The sequence below is a fragment of the Neoarius graeffei genome, chromosome 18, assembly GCF_027579695.1.
Source record: "Neoarius graeffei isolate fNeoGra1 chromosome 18, fNeoGra1.pri, whole genome shotgun sequence".
Classification (NCBI taxonomy): Eukaryota; Metazoa; Chordata; class Actinopteri; order Siluriformes; family Ariidae; genus Neoarius; species Neoarius graeffei.
The window spans coordinates 63,725,653-63,747,659 of record NC_083586.1 but is presented as its reverse complement, the minus strand read 5'-3'; the positions used below and the strand labels follow the sequence as shown (position 1 = coordinate 63,747,659).

At 40.8% G+C, this 22,007-nt stretch overlaps 1 protein-coding gene across 1 annotated transcript in view; it reads left to right on the top strand.

Moving 5' to 3' along the window:
- Positions 1 to 22,007, top strand: part of gcgrb (glucagon receptor b) — an 81,880-nt gene that overhangs the window by 43,677 nt on the left and 16,196 nt on the right. Inside the window, exons 2-8 of the mRNA XM_060899205.1 lie at positions 1,941 to 2,040; positions 12,784 to 12,874; positions 13,030 to 13,137; positions 13,392 to 13,486; positions 16,415 to 16,521; positions 21,032 to 21,191; positions 21,567 to 21,726. Coding sequence (XP_060755188.1) covers positions 1,990 to 2,040; positions 12,784 to 12,874; positions 13,030 to 13,137; positions 13,392 to 13,486; positions 16,415 to 16,521; positions 21,032 to 21,191; positions 21,567 to 21,726 — 772 coding nt within the window. The 5' untranslated portion in view covers positions 1,941 to 1,989. The remainder of the gene's footprint in view (positions 1 to 1,940; positions 2,041 to 12,783; positions 12,875 to 13,029; positions 13,138 to 13,391; positions 13,487 to 16,414; positions 16,522 to 21,031; positions 21,192 to 21,566; positions 21,727 to 22,007) is intronic.

Sequence of the window (22,007 nt, the reverse complement as noted above, 5' to 3'; positions counted from 1 at the left end):
AATGTATCACCCTCAGCCCACTCGAATCACAACGTGAGCTTAACTGCGAGTCAGCAATGAAGTCACCTTCCAGCCGGTGTAGTGTTTATCAGTAGTGTTATACGTAAAGCTCAAGCCAGTGCTATCGAGAGCTACAGGCTAACGACCGAGAAACTAAGATTTCTGTCTCCAGACTCTTCTTCCACAGTATTTTTCACTCAGACTTAAGGATTCATTTCCCTGTGTAATTTACTGAGTTACTTTTAAAATCAACATCGACAGCTACACACAACGGAGCGACCTGGCAGCCTGACGCTAATCCCTTACAAAATCCTTTACCCTGTCGCTGTTTTGGTGTCTGGCGAAGGTTTGGCTGAGCTCAAGCAGTCCCAGCTCTAATAGTAACACTACCAATTTTTCATCGCCAAGTATTTGCGAGCTGTAATGTGACCTGGGCCTTAGTCCAGAACAACCTGCAGCTGATGCAGAACCCAGTCTGAGCCTCCAAGGGTTAAGGGTCCTGCTCAAGGGCCCTACAGCGGCTCTTAATGAACCTTAATCCTTGGAGTAAGCACCATCCGGGGTTTTTTTGTTTGTTTGTTTTTTCGTATTAAATCTAATTTTGAATTGTTGCTGAGTTCTGAACTCTGGTCAGAAGGTGTTGATTAATTTTCTCTAACAGCAGTTCTGACAGCACCACATAAACACTGAAGTACTCATTAATATGATAAATGTTTTCTGTAAGGAGAAACGTTTATTTAGGTAACTTTTCTGGAAGGAGTCTCCAGTGTCAGTGCTTTGTAAAAGCCCAGTTCCACAATACCGATAACTATAACGACAACTATAATGATAACTATAAATAAACAGGTCCCCTGCAGTTAATGTGGTCGGTGCTCACACCAGACCGATAACGATCGCTATAGCCCAGGCCTGGGTTTATCCGTATCTGAGATTGCTTCTGGAGCCATTTTTCCAGACCTGGACCTGATCCGATAAAACATCTGACCAATCAGCTAATTGTTTACATGTGACGTTGTCTGAATACGTGATATTTTTCCCCGAGTGTCTTTGTACATCCTTGTTGCATCATGAAGTCACGGAATACGGATTCACGGAAAATAAAAAAATAGAACACAAAGCACGGATCTTTTATTCACAGATATGTGATTATTTTCTGTGAAATATCAAGAGTAAATTAATAAAGTAAACATATAAATGTAGGTAAGATATTTTAACTATGAACTTAAGCAGTTCAAACATTTAATTGTTTTAGACTGCTTAATTTTTTTATCCGTATGAAATCCGTAGCCAATCTGTAATGTACTGAAACGTCCATAAATTATTAGCATCCGTGATGCATCCGTATTAAAATCCGTAACCAGTCCGTATTTTGTATCCTTGTGACCTATCTGTATTTTATCAGCCACCGGAGTGTGTGCATGGGTTGTTTTGGAGTCCAAGCTGTACAGTATGACCTGGAATAATGTGCTACTACTTGGAAAAAACTTCCATGACTGTTCCTAAGTTGCATGCGTTTATTTCCCTGAGTGTCAGAAGCAAGCGGTATTATAGTGGGGATTATAGTTGTGATGTTTCCGCTCCAGACTGGAACTCAATTCAGGCAGAGGGAGAGTCCGAGTTGGAGTTATAGGTGTAGTTAGAGTTCTCGGTGTTGTGGGACCGGACCCTTACAAGCTGAGGTGAAGCTGGAACTTTTAGTTTTCCGATTTCTTCAGGACAGACGAGTTTACATTTCTTTGTATTTGTATTTTTATTTTTAGCTTCGGTTTGAGAGAGAAAAGCATGACGTCCTTCTTTTATAAATACAGTAAAATACAATAGAGTTGTTGGCAAATTGTTGTGGTTCATTTAAACTCAGTGCTGTCTGAAGACACAACAGGAATAATAATTTAAATAAAAATAAATTTCTCAAAGAAGCGTCTGTACTTCTCTTCCTGTAGGTGCTATGTTGAGGGTGTCAGGGTGATGAATTGACTCACAGGTTGAGGGATGTCCCTACGCCTGCTCCTGCTCCTGCTAACACTGTCCTCACACACACAGGTAACACACACACACACACACACACACACACACACAACTTTTCAACGTATACAGAAAGTCATGAGCATCATGGTATCTAACAGTAGCCAGGTTTCTGTTGCAGTTTTGCGCAAAATATCAGCAAAATCTTTTTGAAAGAATCATCAAAACATAGTTGCGTATGTTCTGTTTCCGCTGAGTGAGGTCATGTGATTAAAGCTGTTTTTCTCCTCGCACGATAGCTCTTACATTTAGCGTTTCCATTTGCTCTTCATCTCATGCCATGTGACTTAAGTATGAAAAACGTGTTTCCTTTTCAATTTTGCAAAACATTACGGCAGAGCAATAGGGCCAGGGTTTTATATTTTATTTGGAAACTTCTGAGAAAAAAACTCAGAATTTTTTAGATTAAAGTCAAAAGTTTCGAGAAAAAAGTCAAAATTTTCGAGAAAAAAAGTCAAAATTTTCAAGAAAAAAGTCGAAATTTTCAAGAAAAAAAGTCAAAATTTTCGAGAAAAAAAGTCAAAATTTTCGAGAAAAAAAGTCAAAATTTTCGAGAAAAAAAGTCAAAATTTTCGAAAAAAAAAAGTCAGAAATCTGTAGAAGGCGGGCTTCCATACAGAAGTGACACTCACTCGTGGCCGGTAGACATGAATGGCTGAGACCAGAGCCATGGAATTCAGAGTTGTGACAACCGGGGTACAGGAAGTCGGTTGGTGATGTGATTCACGTAGATTCAAATACTTCTAGGCAGCGGCTTTCTGTTTGCTCGAGACTAATTTCCTTTAACATAATTTCTTTTAATTTTGATTTTAATGATTTTATTTTATTTTAATTTCTTTTTAATCTTGGATTTTAATGATTTTACTTTTACTTTAATTCTTTGTTACTGTGATCCTCGTAGATTTTGTCTGCGGGACGATTTTATTTGGTGATCCTCATAGATTGTGTCTGCGGGACGATTTTTGGTGATCCTCGTGGAAGAGCCACGGGAAGAGCGCGCTTTATGAGTTAAACCCATAATAATAATTCATCTCGAGGCTGATTAACTTTATTTCATTTTATTATTTTATTTCTACTATTGTTTAATTCTTATTTTTCTTCCCCAATTATTTTATGTAATTTTATTTTCTATTGTTTACTGTTCTGCTTTTACTTCTGTAAAGCACATTGAACTGCCACTGTGTATGAAATGTGCTATAGAAATAAACTTACCTTGCCTTAACACAGAACCACTACATAACAAGCAAAACCCAATCCCGAAATAACATTTGATTAAGTCGTCCATTTCAGCAGCACTAAACACAGTAGTAGCACAGAGGACGGCAGGACAGAGATCAGGTTCGCAAACACGGCTTTTATTGCCACACTTTTCAGTGAAGCATCCAGTGACTCACACAGACACACACACACACAACCGGCGTCTGGTTTGGGGATGAGCTCCTCTGCTCTCTGCTCTCCCTCTTTAAGTAGGGCGCAGTCACTGGGAAGACACACACAAACACAGGTTAACTGACATCAGGTGTAGTGATTCTGCCACTTACCTTCCCTGACTCCGCCCTCCTGTCACAGACCGGCGCTTGACCACGCCCCTGCTGCCACACAGACTAAGTCTCCGTCAGCTCTGAATGACCTGGTACTTCCTGGTAGCCTAAATTTGTGACTTTTTTCTCGAAAATTTCGAGTTTATTTTCTCAAAAGTTTTGAGATTGTTTCTCGAAATTTTTGACTTTTTTCTCAAAATTTCTGACTTTAATCTCGAAAATTCTGAGTTTCTTTCTCAGAAATTTAAAAAAATATATGTATTTCTTAGTGGCACTATCACTCTTCCGTAAAACATTGCTTTATCGAGTCATCGCATTTCGTGTTTCCAGTTACGCATTAATCAGGTTACTAACGAACATTCTAACATCAGTTGCTGCGTTAAGGCCAATTTATGCTGACAACTCAGTCCTCGCAGACGGTGTCGCAGACAGTGTCTGCGTAGCCCCCCCACCTTCGCAGACGCTCTGCGCGCACCTCCCAAAAATTGTGACCACCGCAGAAGCCTCGCAGACAGCGCCGCAGACAAGAGGGCTCTGATTGGTCCACTCTACCCGCTGTACACGCACTTCCGCTTCCCTACTTTCCCGGTTTGTTTTGTTTTCATGACCGGCATTTTTAAAAACACGAGCGAAGATGGAGCAGCACGAAGAGCGGTTGATCGAGGAAGTGAGGAAGTACGTACATCTATACGACTCCAGTTCTAGTCATTATAAGTAACCAGAGGATAAACACTCCACTAACCACACCCACCAACTACTCCTAGCGACTTCGCGCCCCCTTGCGTTGTGCCGGTGAATAACATCGCGCACGCCTATTAATCCCCGCTCAACAATAAATTACAACTGTCTGCGAAAAGCTATCTGCGAAAGCCTTGTCGCAAGAGCATGCAGAGGCCTTTAGCTTTAACATGAACAAACCATGAGCTTCAACCAGAGCATTTTTTAAGGATTTTCCACTAGGAGACCAAGTGGTCTGGGCAATACAATCACAGGCCCCAGAGTCCATGCGGCTGCACCGCTGCGGCATATTCTGTGATGCAAAATGATTCACCAATCACCATACAGACAAACACACTACAGTGACTACACAGCTATCAAGAGCAATTACCAAGCACAAATGTTATGTCAAAGACACTCAAAGCTACACAGTAATGACATCGGATTCTGACATCAGCCATCTCAGTAACCAAATTTTAGTTTTGTTTTTCTTAACCAACATGATCTTGTGTGTATATCTTATAACATAGATCTTCGTTTTCCTTGTTAAATGTATACTTTCATGGTACTTGGTTAATTAATTGCAACTGATTGAACCAAATGATCAGACATAACTTGGTTTAAAATTTGGTCTCCCAGTGAAGCTGGTTTGGCATTGACTAGGAGACCAAATCTGGCCACCCAGTAACTATGTTAAAAAATGCTCTGGGTTCAAAATTACTCTTTTAGTAACGTTAGCAAGTTTTGTGGGTGTGGCTAAACATAAATCAGCTGTTCCATGAACACGTCTGGAAATTGATTGACACACGTACGAGTGCAGCGAATGAATACATTTGTCCCAAAAGGTGTAAATCTGTTGGTTCTGTTTGGGCTACAGGGAAAACGTTTACACACACACACTTTTTGCAAAAATAAGATGGATTATGTGTTTACGGTCTACGGAAGCCGCGAGAGGCCCTTCATATAATCTTTTTTATTCACCTTGTTATCCCGAGATCTCATCTCATCTCATTATCTCTAGCCGCTTTATCCTGTTCTACAGGGTTGCAGGCGAGCTGGAGCCTATCCCAGCTGACTACGGGCGAAAGGCGGGGTTCACCCTGGACAAGTCGCCAGGTCATCACAGGGCTGACACATAGACACAGACAACCATTCACACTCACATTCACACCTACGCTCAATTTAGAGTCACCAGTTAACCTAACCTGCATGTCTTTGGACTGTGGGGGAAACCGGAGCACCCGGAGGAAACCCACGCGGACACGGGGAGAACATGCAAACTCCGCACAGAAAGGCCCTCGCCGGCCATGGCGCTCGAACCCAGGACCTTCTTGCTGTGAGGCGACAGCGCTAACCACTACACCACCGTGCCGCCTTTATCCCGAGATAACGACATAATTAATTCAGGATCTCGAGAAAACAAAACCGTTATTCCAAGATCTCGAGAAAACAAGACAATTATTTCATGATCTCAGCTGGATCACTGTATCTCCGTCGGTAGAGACGAAGCCGGGCCAGTCTTCTGCGGAGGTGCCGCGGACTAATTTTGAAATGATCCCTTATTAAAAGACTTAATGCAATCTCTCCCTGTGCCAACCCCTGATCAAAATATTGCCTTATTAGGTGATCGATTATTCCAGACATTCTAATGACCAAAGTTGTGTCTATACAGAATGAAAAATAGCCCCAAAGTCAGCATATCACAAGTCTCTTGGCGCACCTGAATGAACCATTTCTCAGCTGTTTACTCGAGATCTCGGAATAACGGTTTTGTTTTCTCGAGATCTCGAATTAGTTGTGTTGTTTTCTCGAGATCCTGAATTAATTATGTCGTTATCTCGGGATAACAAGGTGAATAAAATAAAGGATTATATGAAGAGCCTCTCTCGGCTTCCGTAACGGTCCTAAACTGAAGATAGAATTAATTACCTTCAAACGTACAAATCTGCAGTCGTGAGAGTTACAGAAGGTGAAATATTTTGGCTTGAAGTGCGAGTTTTACTGAATGCATACTGTCTAATAAGGACCCACAAAGCCTGTTTTCCATGTTGTTCTGGGGAACTGCGAAGTAGATGAACACACACACACACACACACACACACACACTCAAAGTTGTGTATCTTTGTTTGGACCTACCATGGACATAAGTATTCCTGCAGCTAATTAATCTCAGTAATCACAAGGAAATATTTTGGCTGTAAATGGTAGCATTTTTCTGAGGACCAGGTGATTATGAGGACGTATGACTCTGTCCTATCAATGTGAGGACCTGTGATTCTCTTGCACAACCTGGTGAAGCATAACAAGCGGAAACACACACACACACACACGCGCACAGAGGAATGTAGAAATGTAGGATTGTCTTCTCCTTGTACCTATTTTTGATCTCCTTCCCTAAGACATTCCTGCACATTCTGGCAGATGGTTAAAGAGATAAACAGAGATGGGAATAGCACATGACTGTCACGCTGTTCTACAGAAAACCGTCCACCAGCAGGAACATTACACTCCAGGAGTGTGCAGTCGATCATCCTCGAGATACAGAAAAGTGAAGGTGCTGCTGGTCGCTGGATGTGACTGGGTGCATTTTTTTTTTTTTTTCTCCTGATTTCATTTTAGGCTGCTGAATTTTTCATGATCATTGTTGCATGTAATAAAACTCATAAAAGTTATATTTTATACCTCATACACTGAAATCAGATGAAGCAGTAAGAGAGGGAGGGAGTGAAAAAATAGAGAGAGCAGAAGTGTGAATAAAAGAATGAATAATTCATAAGTCAGCTCATGGGTAGATTAGACGCTAATTTATTTTGAACACATGATGTATGTTTGCAATACGGAGTTGATGGGATCAGTGAACGGTAGATTGTGATCGAATCAGATGTGGAACAATAATAATAAGAAGAAATATATAATCACGTGCAGCTGTTCGGATCTGGGGATATAAACACAAATAAACCTCCTGATGGTGTGGAATCATGTGGTGGTGTGTCGAAGGTGTGATCACTGGATGAGTCATTAGTGTGCCGTTGGCATGATCTGACCTTATTAGCTCATCCAGCCGACGGGTGATGAGTTTAATGCCATTATGTGTCGTCCGTCATCTATCGTCCATGTTTCACGAAAATCCCTTTTTCTCTCTAAATTCTTCACCGATTTTTGTTCTTTTTGGCAGGAAGGTAGGTCTGCCTGGGGTGCATATAGCTTCTACCCTGATTTGCATAATTTCAATTAATAATGAAGATATGGAGTAATTAATCAATCCCTAATGAGCAGTTTCGACACAAATCGCTTCTTCTCCCTCAATTCTTCACTGATTTTTATTCTTTCTATCATGAAGGAAGGGGAACCTAGGATATAACTGCATATAACTTCTAATCAGATTTCCTTAATTACAATTATTAATGAAGTTATGGACTAATTAAGCCTTAATGAGCAGTTCAACAAAAATCGGTCAATTCCTCGCCATTTTGGATTCTTTCTGGTAAATAGGTCAGTATTGCTAGGGTGGATATCGCTTCTATATATAGCTTGTATATAGTGGATATAGCTTACAACATTTATTGCGCAAGGTGGCCCACTTTAGATCATTCCTTCTGGACTAGATGGGGCCGGAGTGAGCTACGCCATCATTGACGGTCTCGTATTCAAATTAAGTGTCCTGGGTAAGACTTTAAACTGCATCTGGTGGTGAGGCCCTGGTTCAGGAGTTCCAGGGTTCCGGGGAGAATGTCACTACCCCCTAGTCACCACTGTTCTGGGGCACCCTTGGGCAAGGTGCACAACCCATAAGCCTCCCACGTCAGGGTTACGATACCACTGCCACTGTGGTATAGGTTCTTCTTAGAATCAAGTGGATGGGGTGGGCCCCCAAGCAATACTCACTGCTGCCATTGTGGTCAGACCTTTAGGTCAAACGGACAGGGGTTAAGGCCCCCGACAAACACCTAGTCCTGGGTGCAGCAGAGGATTACCGACAGTGCATCATGGCTGCAACCTTCATCTTTCCCGGTGTTTTGACTATGTCTTGCCCTGGACTCAGAAAGTTGAAAGGCCAAGTTTGGCTATGGTTTGTGCACCCGGTCCCATTTACACGCACATGCTGCTAATAAACCAGACTTATTGAAGAATCCACGCGTTGTGAGCGTACAGTAGGAAGGCCACTGCCCAATGGTGTTGAGAAGATCAACAGATTGGTCATAGCTGAACCTCTGTCCCATTAATCCATTCAGCCACCATACTTGTATACGAGTGGCAGCGATGATGATGATGATGATGATGATTCAACCTAATTTAGCCTTGACTCGAATCTAATCCACAGATGTGTCCTCTTATCTCAATAATGATGTGATATCTTCATCCTTGTCATGTTCATTCACACACTTTGAAGTGATGAAGTAACATTGGGGTTGGTTTTCATTACAAAATGTGTGTTGAGAAGAAGAAGCCTTTATTTGTCACGTGCACACTCAAGCACAGTGAAATTCATCCTCTGAATTTAACCCATCTGAAGCACTGAACACACAAGTGAGCAATGAGCACACACCCATACCCAGAGCAGTGGGCAGCTATGCTACAGCACCCAGGGGTTCGGTACCTTGCTCAAGGGCACTTCAGCCCAAGGCCGCCCCATGTTAAACTAACTGCATGTCTTTGGACTGTGGGGGAAACCGGAGCACCCGGAGGAAACCCACGCGGACACGGGGAGAACATGCAAACTCCGCACAGAAAGGCCCTCACCGGCCACGGGGCTCGAACCCGGACCTTCTTGCTGTGAGGCGACAGCGCTAACCACTACACCACCGTGCCGCCACTACTTTAAGTGTTTGCATCCTTCATTGCTTATGAACTGGAAATCGAAACTGTAAAAGCCTCGATTTTACACTTCATTAATGTCCATCAATGTAATAATCTTATTATTATTATCATCATCTGCGTTGTGGTTGGTAATACGACTACTATTACTCCTCCTCCTCCTCCTCCTCCTCCTCCTGCTATGACTAATATATTTAATCTAAAAGATCATTATATTCAAGACAGCAATCCAAAGCATATTATGGTTTAAATATCACCTTTAGAGATTCGTTTTGTTTGCTTTTCTCAGTATTAACATTTTAACATTTAATTATTCATAATAATAAAGTAACATCTATAAAACCACACATGCTAGAAGTCCCTCCACAACCCAGATTTTGTCTTAAAGGTACTTTTGGTACTTTGGATAGGTTTTTTTTTTTCGTGCTACCTCTGTACACTGTATATACATGCACCAGCCACTTTATTAGGAACACCCCTACATCCGTCCACCTGCCGTTCTGTTTGATGCAGTTCTCTAATCAGCCGATCCCTCGATGCATAAAAACAAAATCCTGCAGACACAAATCAAGAGCTTCGGCTAATGTTCACAATGTTCGAACATCAGAATGAGAAAAATTGTGATCTCAAATTTTGTGTGACTTTCTTTCACTGGTGTTGGTTTGAGTCAGATGGACTGCTGGTTTGAGTATTTCAGAAACTGCTGATCTCCTGGGGTTTTCACACACAACAGTCGCGAGAGTTTACACAGAATGGTGGAAAAAAACAAAAAAAACATCGAGTGAGTGAGTGACAGTTCTGTGGGTGGAAACAAACGCCTTGTTGATAAGAGAGGGTCGGAGGGAAATGGACAGATTCGACGTGGTTCGAGCTTTTTTTGCCAGGAAGGATGTAGTAACTCATATAACAGGGCTGTGAAAAATCCGCGGATCCACGGAATTCTGCGAATTTGGCCGCTAAAAATATCATTTTAGTAAATCATCTAATTTTGCAATAAAAATTGGGGGGGGGGGGGGTAGGTTTCTTTTGCGACAATGACAGACCGGTTTACGGCATTTGCGCCATGCTTACAAACCACGGCGCGAATCTTGTGCTCTTTAAACACGTTTTCGATATCAACGGTTTTGAAAAGGAGAATTTCGCGGTATGTCCGTGTCACGGAGGGACATCGTTCAGAGGGAGGACGGTGAGACCGACGATATCAAAAACATTTGACAAGGAAAACGGCATCAAAAATCCATGGAATTGGCGATGGCTGTAGTTTAAAGTCGGTAGTGAATGAGCACATACGGAAGATAAAAGAACCGGGGAAAGCTTACTGCATCTTGTGCCATCAGGATGTGAAGTACGGTTCTGGTGGAAAAATGCGTTTGGTTGACCATCTCATCTCATTTCATTATCTCTAGCCGCTTTATCCTTCTACAGGGTCGCAGGCGAGCTGGAGCCTATCCCAGCTGACTACGGGCGAAAGGCGGGGTTCACCCTGGACAAGTCGCCAGGTCATCACAGGGCTGACACATAGACGCAGACAACCATTCACACTCACATTCACACCTACGCTCAATTTAGAGTCACCAGTTAACCTAACCTGCATGTCTTTGGACTGTGGGGGAAACCGGAGCACCCAGAGGAAACCCACGCGGACACGGGGAGAACATGCAAACTCCACATAGAAAGGCCCTCGCCGGCCACGGGGCTCGAACCCAGGACCTTCTTGCTGTGAGGCGACAGCGCTAACCACTACACCACCGTGCCACCCTGGTTGACCATGTTAAAGGAAAAAAACATGCGGAATTGGTGAAATTGAAGCTGTTGAACTATAGATTACCAGGTAGACCATCTTGTTCGCATTTAAATATTCAATTTATAATAATAATAATAATAATAATAATAATAATAATAATAAACAGTTCAAATTAAATGGCATGGTTGAGAAAATATTTGTTTTCAGGAGATGCTTCAAATCTATCAATATACACAAAATCTGTTCAGCTTCTGGGGCCCTGCAGGCCCCCGGCTCCTGGGGGACTGCTCCTCCCAGACCCCCTGCTAAAATTGTTTCCTTGGATTTTGTCATTTCTATTTCACAGCCCTGATATAATCACTCTATACAACTGTGGTGAGCAGAAAAGCATCTCAGCATGCAACAGCAGAAAGAAGAACACATTGGGTGCCACTCCTGCAGCCAAGAACAGGGATCTTAGCATCAACAACAAGTTCCTATTAAAGTGGCCAGGGAGGGTATTACTCCCATTCCCACTCACATTGAAAACAGTATATATTCCGTTATTATGCTGTGCGAATGGGAGCAAAATGGTAAAGTCAAAACATTCATCTATTCCCTGGTAACTAAGTAATATTCTTGGTGATCTTTTGTCACGGCTCCAGTGTGAATCTGAACAGTCAGATTTAGATGCTGTGGTGGTCTTGACGTGATGTAAATGATAATGTGAGAAAGCAACTGGCAGAAAACTCAAACAACAAGCAAAGAAAACATCAGCAGATACAAACAAAGATTGTTCTAAATTGGCTCTGAATATTTGAACAAAACAAATGTTCAGAAACAGGAAGAGACGCGATGCAGCTCGAATCGTGCCATGTTGCTAACTAGCTAATGTCTCAGCTTGGGATTTTCACGATAAAGGACTCACTGCTTCGTGAATTATACGTCATATTCGGTCTTGCGGAGGTTCACACTCTGTAGCATTCTGTTAAAGCGAGACGGCCTTTCGATTTCATAAAATCAGTGAAATTTAGTTCCGTCTGAAATGTGGTGATTGTGATATCTGATTATTTCTGTAATATCTCACAAAATATCAGGCCATTCTGTGGCTGGGAAGTTATTTAATTTGAGGGGATTAAAGCAAACAATGTGCATGAAATCGCTCGCTTGGCGCAGTCAAGCAGACAGAGGAAGTCCGTGTGCGCATGCGCAGGTTTACCTTCTTCTTCTTCTTTTGGGTTTTACGGCAGCTGGCATCCACAGTGTTGCATTACTGCCATCTACAGGTTTCCCTTTGAGCGTGCACTGACAGTTCCATCATTCTGTCGCTAAACGAACAGCTGATCACACCGAGGTGCTCGCCAAGCGCCGATGTTTATTAGTTTGGTCCTGTGTTTCCTTTCCTTCGTATAGAACATAACATCTTTTCTTCTCGCTTTCTTTCCGTTACTGTAGTCGCTCTTTCACATTTCATTCGCACACTCACGTCCTCCATTTTTCTCTCCTGTTTCAAATTTGTATCCCACAATGCCTTGCGTGAACGGGGAAAGCCCACCATGTGATGTGATGCATGATGTAGTATCTTGTATTGGGTCATGGTGAAGCAGGAAAAAATAGCGGAGAATTTAGGGACACGTGGAGATAAATTCATTAATTGTTCTATTTTTTAAAAAAACTAATAAAATTGGAAGTCTGTGATTCGAATTCAGTAGCTTTCGGTCACTAAGCAAAAATAATTGGGTGTTGGGAAAATTCTTTTTATGACCTACACTTGAAAAATCTGAAAGGCAATACAGCTTTAATTACAGTCATTTGGGAAAAGGCGATATCCGTCACGTTTACCTTATGGATGACTGAGTGGGAAGGAAAATTTGTTATCTATTCTGTATTGTTTTTATATCACACAGTAACTGCTATTGTATGTGTAAGGAGGTTAACAGTTGGGGGTGTGGCCTCTGTCTGTAGGTCTGTCTGGCTCTGAAGATGTTACGGGAGCAATGGGCCAGCTACAGGAATGAGTGTGTTCACAATTTCGGCAGCAACCCACCTGCTACAGGTACACACACACACACACACACACACACACACACACACACACACACACAGTGTAGCTAGTTATAATGAAAATTGCATTGCTAGTGTACTGACGTTTTGTTTTTCTGCCATCTAAAAAGTTGGTCAATGTGGAAATAACGATTTCCTTTGTCCCAGGTTTGGTGTGTAACAGGACTTTTGATCAGTATACGTGTTGGCCTGATGGCTCGCCCGGCTCCGTCGTTAATGTTTCCTGTCCGTGGTATCTGCCGTGGTATCGCAAAGGTGAGACGCACAGATTGTCACAACACCATTCGACACAGTGACGTAGAGGTGAGTCGGGGAAATTAAAGAGAGCGGATTGGTGCTGTAATCAAGAGCAAAAATAATATATTTTAAAATTATATTAATAAATAATGATTTAACCATTTCATAAAGTACTGTTTGAAATGTCGATCCAAAGGAAATGTGCTTCTGTAGCTTTGTCATCTGATTGTGTGTGTGTGTGTGTGTGTGTGTGTGTGTGTGTGTGTGTGTAGTTAAGCAGGGTAGAGTTTATCGAGTGTGTGGTGCCGACGGTCGATGGGCTGATGGTAAAAACACCACAGAGTGTGACGAGAATGATGATCAACTGGTGAGAACTAATAATAATAATAATAATAATATTGAAATGGTTAATTCACACATTTACATACATTTGCTTGTGAGTCATTCTGTAATTAGGGGTACATTTCATGTAAAGCAAAATCTCAAAATATCAGTATTCTTTTTCAATAAATAACCTATATGTTTCCATGGTATATACCCTCAAGTTCCTAAACAAATTAATTGCCAAGCTTAATCTTAAATTACTTTTAAAATATTTTAATGAAAATGAACATTTGATTGTTTATTTTGTCAACCGTGTTACGGACAAATGTTATGTCATCTTAAACATATATAAAAATACTACACATTTGAAAACACATTTGTTTGAAAGTGCTTAAGTCCATTAACAAGATGTTTTTAATTAATCTGTACAACTGTTATGGAAAATATGAATTTTGAGCTCCATAAATAGGATTTTATGGTTCACTGTGATGCAGAATGACACTTTCTTCAACATAAATCCTTGTTACGTCGAATTTAGAGTTGTTCTCCCTCCTTATTAGTGCTGTCAAAAATGTCGCGTTATTAACGCGTTAACTTGACTCAATTTTAACGGCGATAATTTTTTTATCGCGAGATTAACGCTCTGTGACATGATGCCACGCCCCGCACAGCCAGAGTCCTCTGCCCTCCCCCGAAGAGCCACGGTGCTCGGCTGGTTTCGTTTTCCCATCGGCGGCTCCAGCCCCACTTTGCAGTGGCTGTGACAAGACGTGTTATGCTCTGCAATAAAAAAAAAACCATTGGTACAACCAGTATTCGAACTATGCCGATATTTTCGGGGGGTCCCTTATTTTCCCTTGGGGGGGTGCTTGCGCTTGTCTCAGAGCGCGGCTCTCCATCGCGCGCTCACTTCAGATATGCAAATGCTTCCCGTTACACACGATTGCTATGTCAATAAACATCATTTTGCCAATATTTTAGAGACCCCCCCAACATTTCCCAAATCATGTTTTCAAGGGATCTCATGTCTGTTTCAGGGGATCTCGGATCCCCCGTGTACCCCCGTAGTTCGAACGGTGAGCAAGCCCATTCACTTTTTTATGCTGATAAGAGAATTACAATGGTTTTTCATGTGACAAAAATGTGCGATTAAATTGCGATTAATCGCGAGTTAACTATGACAGTCGCGACATTAATCGCGATTAAATACTTTAATCGCTTGACAGCACTACTCCTTATACAAGACTTCCCTATCCAGAGATAATCCCCAATCTTTTATTTTACAGTTCATCAAACACATAAGAGATTTACAGCACAAAAAACACTTGCAACACAGTTGACAGGCAATGTAACACAATTGACGGGAGTAACACAGTTGACGGGGCAGAAGAACAAGAGGACACGTTTTAGGATAAAAAGAGCTTTTTATTGTTTTAAATTTAACTACAAATAAGCTGATGAATTCAGGTGAACTGTTAAAACAACATTTAGACACAATTTCAGAGAAACGTAGCTTATTTAACAAATTGAACATATTAAATCATTCTGTTTGTTTGTCTGTCAATATGAAGATTAAGTAACAGAAACATCCTCCTCCTCAACTGTGTCATAGCTGATGGGTAACACGGTTGACGGTAACACAGTTGACATTTCGGCCATTTTTAGAGCGTTGTGCTAACTGCAGACCTCAGAGCTTTCACTACAAGACCTTAATCAATTCATATTTTTATTATCTTTAGCTGTATACTTTGTAAATACAATTTCTAAATCAGGTTTATATGAATATGTTGACAACACAGTTGACAGACAATTAACCCTCTCTAGGACTATACAACAGTATTGATGAAAATGTTGAAGAGGTGAACTCAAAACTTACCACACGGTCTTCAAATTTCCCACCAAAGAGGATATGACATCATATGATGTTGGTCACATGACTTAGGACCAAACCATTTGCCGATTAATGGGGGGGGGGGGGGGGGGGGTTTCAGTGGGTAACACAGTTGACATAAGTTTCTCGGACGCACACAAAATTCTTCATTTAATTTATAATATAAAGCATTTTAGGCTTTTAAACACTTTTGTCATATTATAATAATTACCATGAATAAATATTTGTAAAAATTTTAAACAAAAACCTTTTTTTTTAAATGTAAATATGAAGACCAAACCTGACATTTGGAAAATCGGACAGCATAAAAACACCAAATTCCAGTATTATATATGCATTTTTGCAGAGTAAAATGATGTAATTTGTTGACTTTTTCTATTATATAAAAGAGAAATGTGTGCTAATGTACAAAAGATCATTGGCTGAAGTTAATAGTTAGTGAAATTGACAAATACAGCACATGGACTTGAGATGTACCCCTAATTATAGAATGACTCTTGTGCACTGAATCTACGACACAAATATCGCGAATATATTAAACACCAAAATCCTGACTGGCAGCGTAAAGCTACGTTAATCTCAAAATAAATACATTAATAGATCAAGCATGGCATATTTCTAAATTCCAGTCCAGTATACTGTATCACCTTTGAAGTTCTGCGACAATTCCTCCTTCAAACTGTAAACTTTGGAAGGTGGAGCCTTTGGGGGTGGGGGCGGAGCTGTATTAAACAGGACTAACCAGCTACACGGTGATGTTTAGTTCACGTTTAAAGATTACAGAAAGTCTCATGAACCGCAACAGGAAGTCGGTGTGACGTCAGTTAAAGAGTGGGTGTGGCTTGAGATTTATGCTAAACGCTTTGGTTGAGATAGATTTCTTTGTCTTTTGTTATGTGTTCATGTGAGAAGCGTCGCAGCTTCAGTGCAAAGCTAAAGGCGACTAGCAAACATGTCTTGGGTGGGGATTAGTGGAATATTGTGTCATTTTTTTTTTAAACAGAATTGTTTAAAAATGATTGGAAACTGTGTGTGTGTGTGTGTGTGTGTGTGTGTGTGTGTGTGTGTGTGTGTGTGTAGGAAGAGTATGGGCAGATTATAAGTACATTCAGGGTCATGTATACAGTGGGTTACTCGCTCTCTCTGGCAGCTTTGGTCCTTGCACTTGGAATCCTCACAGCCTTCAGGTGAAAATGCACACACACACACACACACACACACACACACACACACACACACACACAAGAAAGAACTATAGCATGACACACATCATGACCTGATGACTGCTAAGTTTTATTATTAAAGAAAAGCAGGTCTGTGTTTAACATGAAACTCCGGTGAAGCAAGTTACTTCCTGTTCCCTCTTATGTTACAGTAGCGATACTCGTTCCTTCACGTCTTTCTTCATTCTCTCTCTTCAAGTTAATAAGACAAAAAAATGCAGCTTGTCATACTAGTGAGGAACAGTGTTGTAGTCAAGTCACTAAACCTCGAGTCCGAGTCCAGTCTCAAGTCCTCAGTGTTTAAGTCCGAGTCAAGGGCGCAGATAGCACGGGGGACAGGGGGGACATGTCCCCCCCAGATTTATAGTGACCCCCATCTGTCCCCCCACCCACTGTCCCTATGTAAGGCGCCACACATAGGTAGAAAAAGTGAGGATTAATGTTCCGTTAGTTAGACTAACTTACACTGCAGCACAAAGTTGAAATGGCAGCAGCAGCAGCCTTGTCAGTGATCAATCCACATTTTCCCCTTCTTGAATCGGTGTAGGCTGGAGCAGATCCTTGCAGAGTTGGGAAAGCAAGGTGTTCATTTTCCACGTAATTCTGGGTTAATAACGCTGCACAGCTCATCCATTTGATAGCAGCGGTGTTTCTGCTGTGACTAATGGTGCGTTCAGTTGTACTCGTAAGTTTGAAGTTTGAAGAGCATTGAAATCCAGCATCTCCCAGCATAAACGTTGGGGTTTTTGTTTCATTTCATTAACTGGCCATTTTTTTCGAGTTCCATGATGTCCCAGTTTTTAAACTGGGAAGCGCTCAGTTCTGAGGTTATGTTGCTCGGAGCTCCAAGTTCCGACTTCCAATGTAAATGTAACACAACATCTCAACCCCGGGGTCCTCAGGGGAGCTGGGGACTTTGCCTGTCGCGGTAACCATAGTGATTATAAACAACTGTCTAATGACCGAGCTGGTGATCTTTCTGCCACATTAAGCCAGAGAAGAGGGAAAAAAATCACAGCATTTGTTTCAAGAACCAAAAGATGTAAATATCCTCTGCCTGTTGCCTTTCCCAGATATGACAAATACTTGTTTTGTAATGTTGAGTAGCTAGTCTGATAATAATAAGAAGGAATTTGGACTTACCTGAAGGAGGCTAAATGTAAAATAACAGCATTCTAGGCTGTAGGTGAATATCTTTTAATGTTGTTATTTTTATGTTATTTTAGTAAGCAGCAACTGTTAACTGAAATTATGAGATTCAAGATGTTAACATTGTCCTCCTGGCCTGCAGGCAATCCCTGGTGGGGTCAACAATGAAAAAACAAAAAACAATTACAGTGTTTTTTCAAAAAACCGAGCAATGTTGACCAGGTAGGCCTTTGTCTACCAATGTTCATTCAGTTAGAAAACTCACAATTCGAATGTATATTGAAGCTTCAGTACACACACACACACACACACACACACACACATATATATATATATATATATATATATATATATATATATATATATATATATTATGGCATGCCGTTCAGGAAATTAATCTTTGAATATATTGAATGAATCCCCGAATATATTGAATGAAACTTTGAATATATGGAATGAAACCTTGAATATATGGAATGAAACTCTATATTCTGCCCCCGCTCCCACAGCTCGGCAGACAGACAACAGGTCCCAAGAAAAACTCTGACTCAGAGGAGAGTATTAGAGTATATTGAGAAACGCTGTAAAACTCGACAAACAAAATTTACAAATTAGTTTTATATACAGAAAATACCATTATATAAATATGATCCACGAGGGAAATGACTTTGTCACCGTAGCTTCGTTGCACATAAAAGAAGTAAACACTAATAAAACCACAAGCATTCGCCAGAGTGTTAACAATGTCTTTATTGTTTAAAATAGCCGCAACCAAATCCCGAGCCGACTGACTCATTTTTGCTGCAGGATGGCGGCAGTGCCTTCATGACGTCAGCCAAGTTTCATTCCATATATTCAGAGTTTCATTCAATATATTCAGAGTTTCATTCAATATATTCGGGGATTCATTCAATATATTCAGAGTTTCATTCAATATATTCGGGGATTCATTCAATATATTCAGAGTTTCATTCAATATATTCGGGGATTCATTCAATATATTCAGAGTTTCATTCCATATATTCAAAGTTTCATTCAATATATTCGGGGATTCATTCCATACAGAGTTTCATTCCATATATTCAGAGTTTCATTCCATATATTCAGAGTTTCATTCCATATATTCAGAGTTTCATTCAATATATTCAGAGTTTCATTCAATATATTCGGGGATTCATTCAATATATTCAGAGTTTCATTCAATATATTCGGGGATTCATTCAATATATTCAGAGTTTCATTCCATATATTCAGAGTTTCATTCAATATATTCAGAGTTTCATTCAATATATTCGGGGATTCATTCAATATATTCAGAGTTTCATTCCATATATTCAGAGTTTCATTCAATATATTCAGAGTTTCATTCAATATATTCAAAGTTTCATTCCATATATTCAGAGTTTCATTCCATATATTCAAAGTTTCATTCAATATATTTGGGGATTCATTCCATATATTCAGAGTTTCATTCCATATATTCAAAGTTTCATTCAATATATTTGGGGATTCATTCCATATATTCAGAGTTTCATTCAATATATTCAGAGTTTCATTCAATATATTCGGGGATTCATTCAATATATTCAAAGATTAATTTCCTGAACGGCATGCCATATATATATATATATATATATATATATATATATATATATATATATATATATATATATATATATATATGCATTTACACAAAATGGAATCATTTGCTGACAGCTCAGTCCCCCCCAGTTCAAAAATCCTATCTGCGCCCCTGGTCCGAGTCATTAAAGAAAATTTCGAGTCGAGTCCGCTATTGATCTGTGTCGAGTCCAACACAAGCCCCGCCCACTATCAACAGAGCAAATAATATGAGAGAAGGATAACATATCTGTGACGAATCTCAGTCATCCAGGTACATAGTAATCTGTGGTTGGTTGAAGAGGGCAACTGGACTTGCTTGAAGATTCTTGAAAACGTTTCGCCTCTCATCCTAAAGGCTTCCTCAGTTCTGTCTGACTAATAGGGAGTATCCTATTAGATGACTGAGATTCATCACAGATATGTTTCTACGCACTTTGGGATGAGATCCCTTCAACTGGTGCGGGAGTATGAGAGGACTTCCAGAAAACTGGCAGACATCTTAGCCAGAGAGGATCGTTCATTTTTGTCAACCTGGAACGACCATCATTGAACAGAGGTGGGTGTCTATGACATCTTTTATCAGCCACCTACAATGCAGCCATCAGCATTCTGATTCGGATTCTATGATGATCCATGAGAGGATAAATACTGGATGCTCCCTGTTAGACAGAACTGAGGAAGCCTTTAGGATGAGAGGCGAAATGTTTTCAAGAATCTTCAAGCAAGTCCAGTTGCTCTCTTCAACCAACCACAGAGAAGGATAACCCTAGCTAATTCATCTCGCAGCAAGCCCCGCCCACTATCCACAGGGCAAATAACATGAGAGAGGGTTAACACTAGCTAGTTCATCACTCAGCAAGTCCCGCCCACTATCAACAGAGCAATGAACATAGCATGTCACTTCCTTCTCTGGGTGGAGTCTCGGCAAACGATGATTGAAGTTCGAGGTTGTCCCCGTCGTCTCCTCAATAGTTCTTCGACATATGGAACACATAGCAGTGCATTTTTTCCCACGAGAAGTCTGTATAAGCAAAGCGGACAATCCTGGGGCGTCTCTCCAGGCATTTTAGCACCATTAACATTAGTTTGTTCCTGAACATGACGTATGAACAGGTGAATGTGCATTCTCTTGCACAAAATTAGTATAAAAATTAATATAGATATAAATATCTTGTGCCAAATTATTATGGCATGTTACAAAAAATAAAGAACAAATCTGAGTCCTCGTCTCCAATTTACGAGTCCAAATGCAGTTAATGCACGAGTCCGAGTCATCAGTGCTCAAGTCCAAGTCACGAGTCCTTATAATTAGGGCATGACTCGGACTCGCGTACTACAAGCCTGGTGAGGAACCATAAAGCGTAAACTCCTCTTATCTGTCCTGAAGATATCAGAAATCTGATTTCCAGCTTTTCTTCGGACTGTTACAAAGCACTGACACTGGAGACTCCTTCCAGAAACGTTCCATAAACACATTTCTGCTTATAGAAAATATCACCATATCAGTGATGACACACACTTTTAATCTGTTTATGTGGAGCGTTTGTTCTCCGAGTCCCTGTGAATGAGCTGTTACTATAGAAACGATGAGGCATCAGAACGGGCGCGTTAATATAAACCTCTGATAGCACTGCGGTTTAACAGTCTGTGAAATACAACTGGGAATTTGAGTGTGTGCGTTTTCCATGATGCCATTCTACAGGAAGTTACAGTGCATGAGGAACAACATCCACATGAACCTGTTCAGCTCGTTCATCCTGCGTGCTGTGTCCATCTTCGTGAAAGACGCACTGCTGGATCAGATCAATATCTCACAGGCAGCACCATACCACTACCACGACCAGAACCTGTTTGACATCAAGGTACACACACACCCACACACACACACACGCACAACCAAAATCAGAAGACAAAAAAAAACTATATTACATTTTCACTTTACAATTTAAAACTTTATCATGAATCCTGTGAGTTTGAAGGTCAGTTGAAAGTTTAAAAAAAGTAAAAAAAGACACAAAAAAACAAATAATAAATAAAAAAGTGAATCATTTAAACTTGGCCTACTTGTTATTAGAGTATTTGAGGTTTATTGTTATTATTATTTTTTTAAATTATCACTCCTATAATATTTTATGTTTGTGTACACAACTGTATTGTGATGTAATCTTCTTGCCCTGAGTGTGTATAGCGTTTGCTTGTTTATTATGAATGGAAGTGTTGTATTGCGATAACGACAGATAACCGCAGGATGTCGGGTCGCCATGGTGATGATGCAGTACAGCGTGATCGCGAACAATTACTGGCTGCTGGTGGAGGGTTTGTACCTGCACAGTCTCCTGGCTGTAACCGTCTTCTCAGAGAGAAACTACTTCTGCATGTATCTGTGCATCGGCTGGGGTGAGCGTGTGTGTGTGTGTGTGTGTGTGTGCGTGGTAACTGAGGTCAGGGATTGACAGGTACAAAGACTTCCTTCACTGAGACTGAGAGGTGCTGTGGCCACGCCTCCGTCAATAAAACTAACAGGAACATTGGCCACACCTCCTTCACTGACAGGTACAGTGGCCATGCCTCCTTCACTGAAACAGAGGTACAGAGGCCACACCTCATTCACTGAGACAGAGGTACATTGGCCATGCCTCCATTGAGAGAGAGGTACAGAGGCCACACCTCCTTCATTG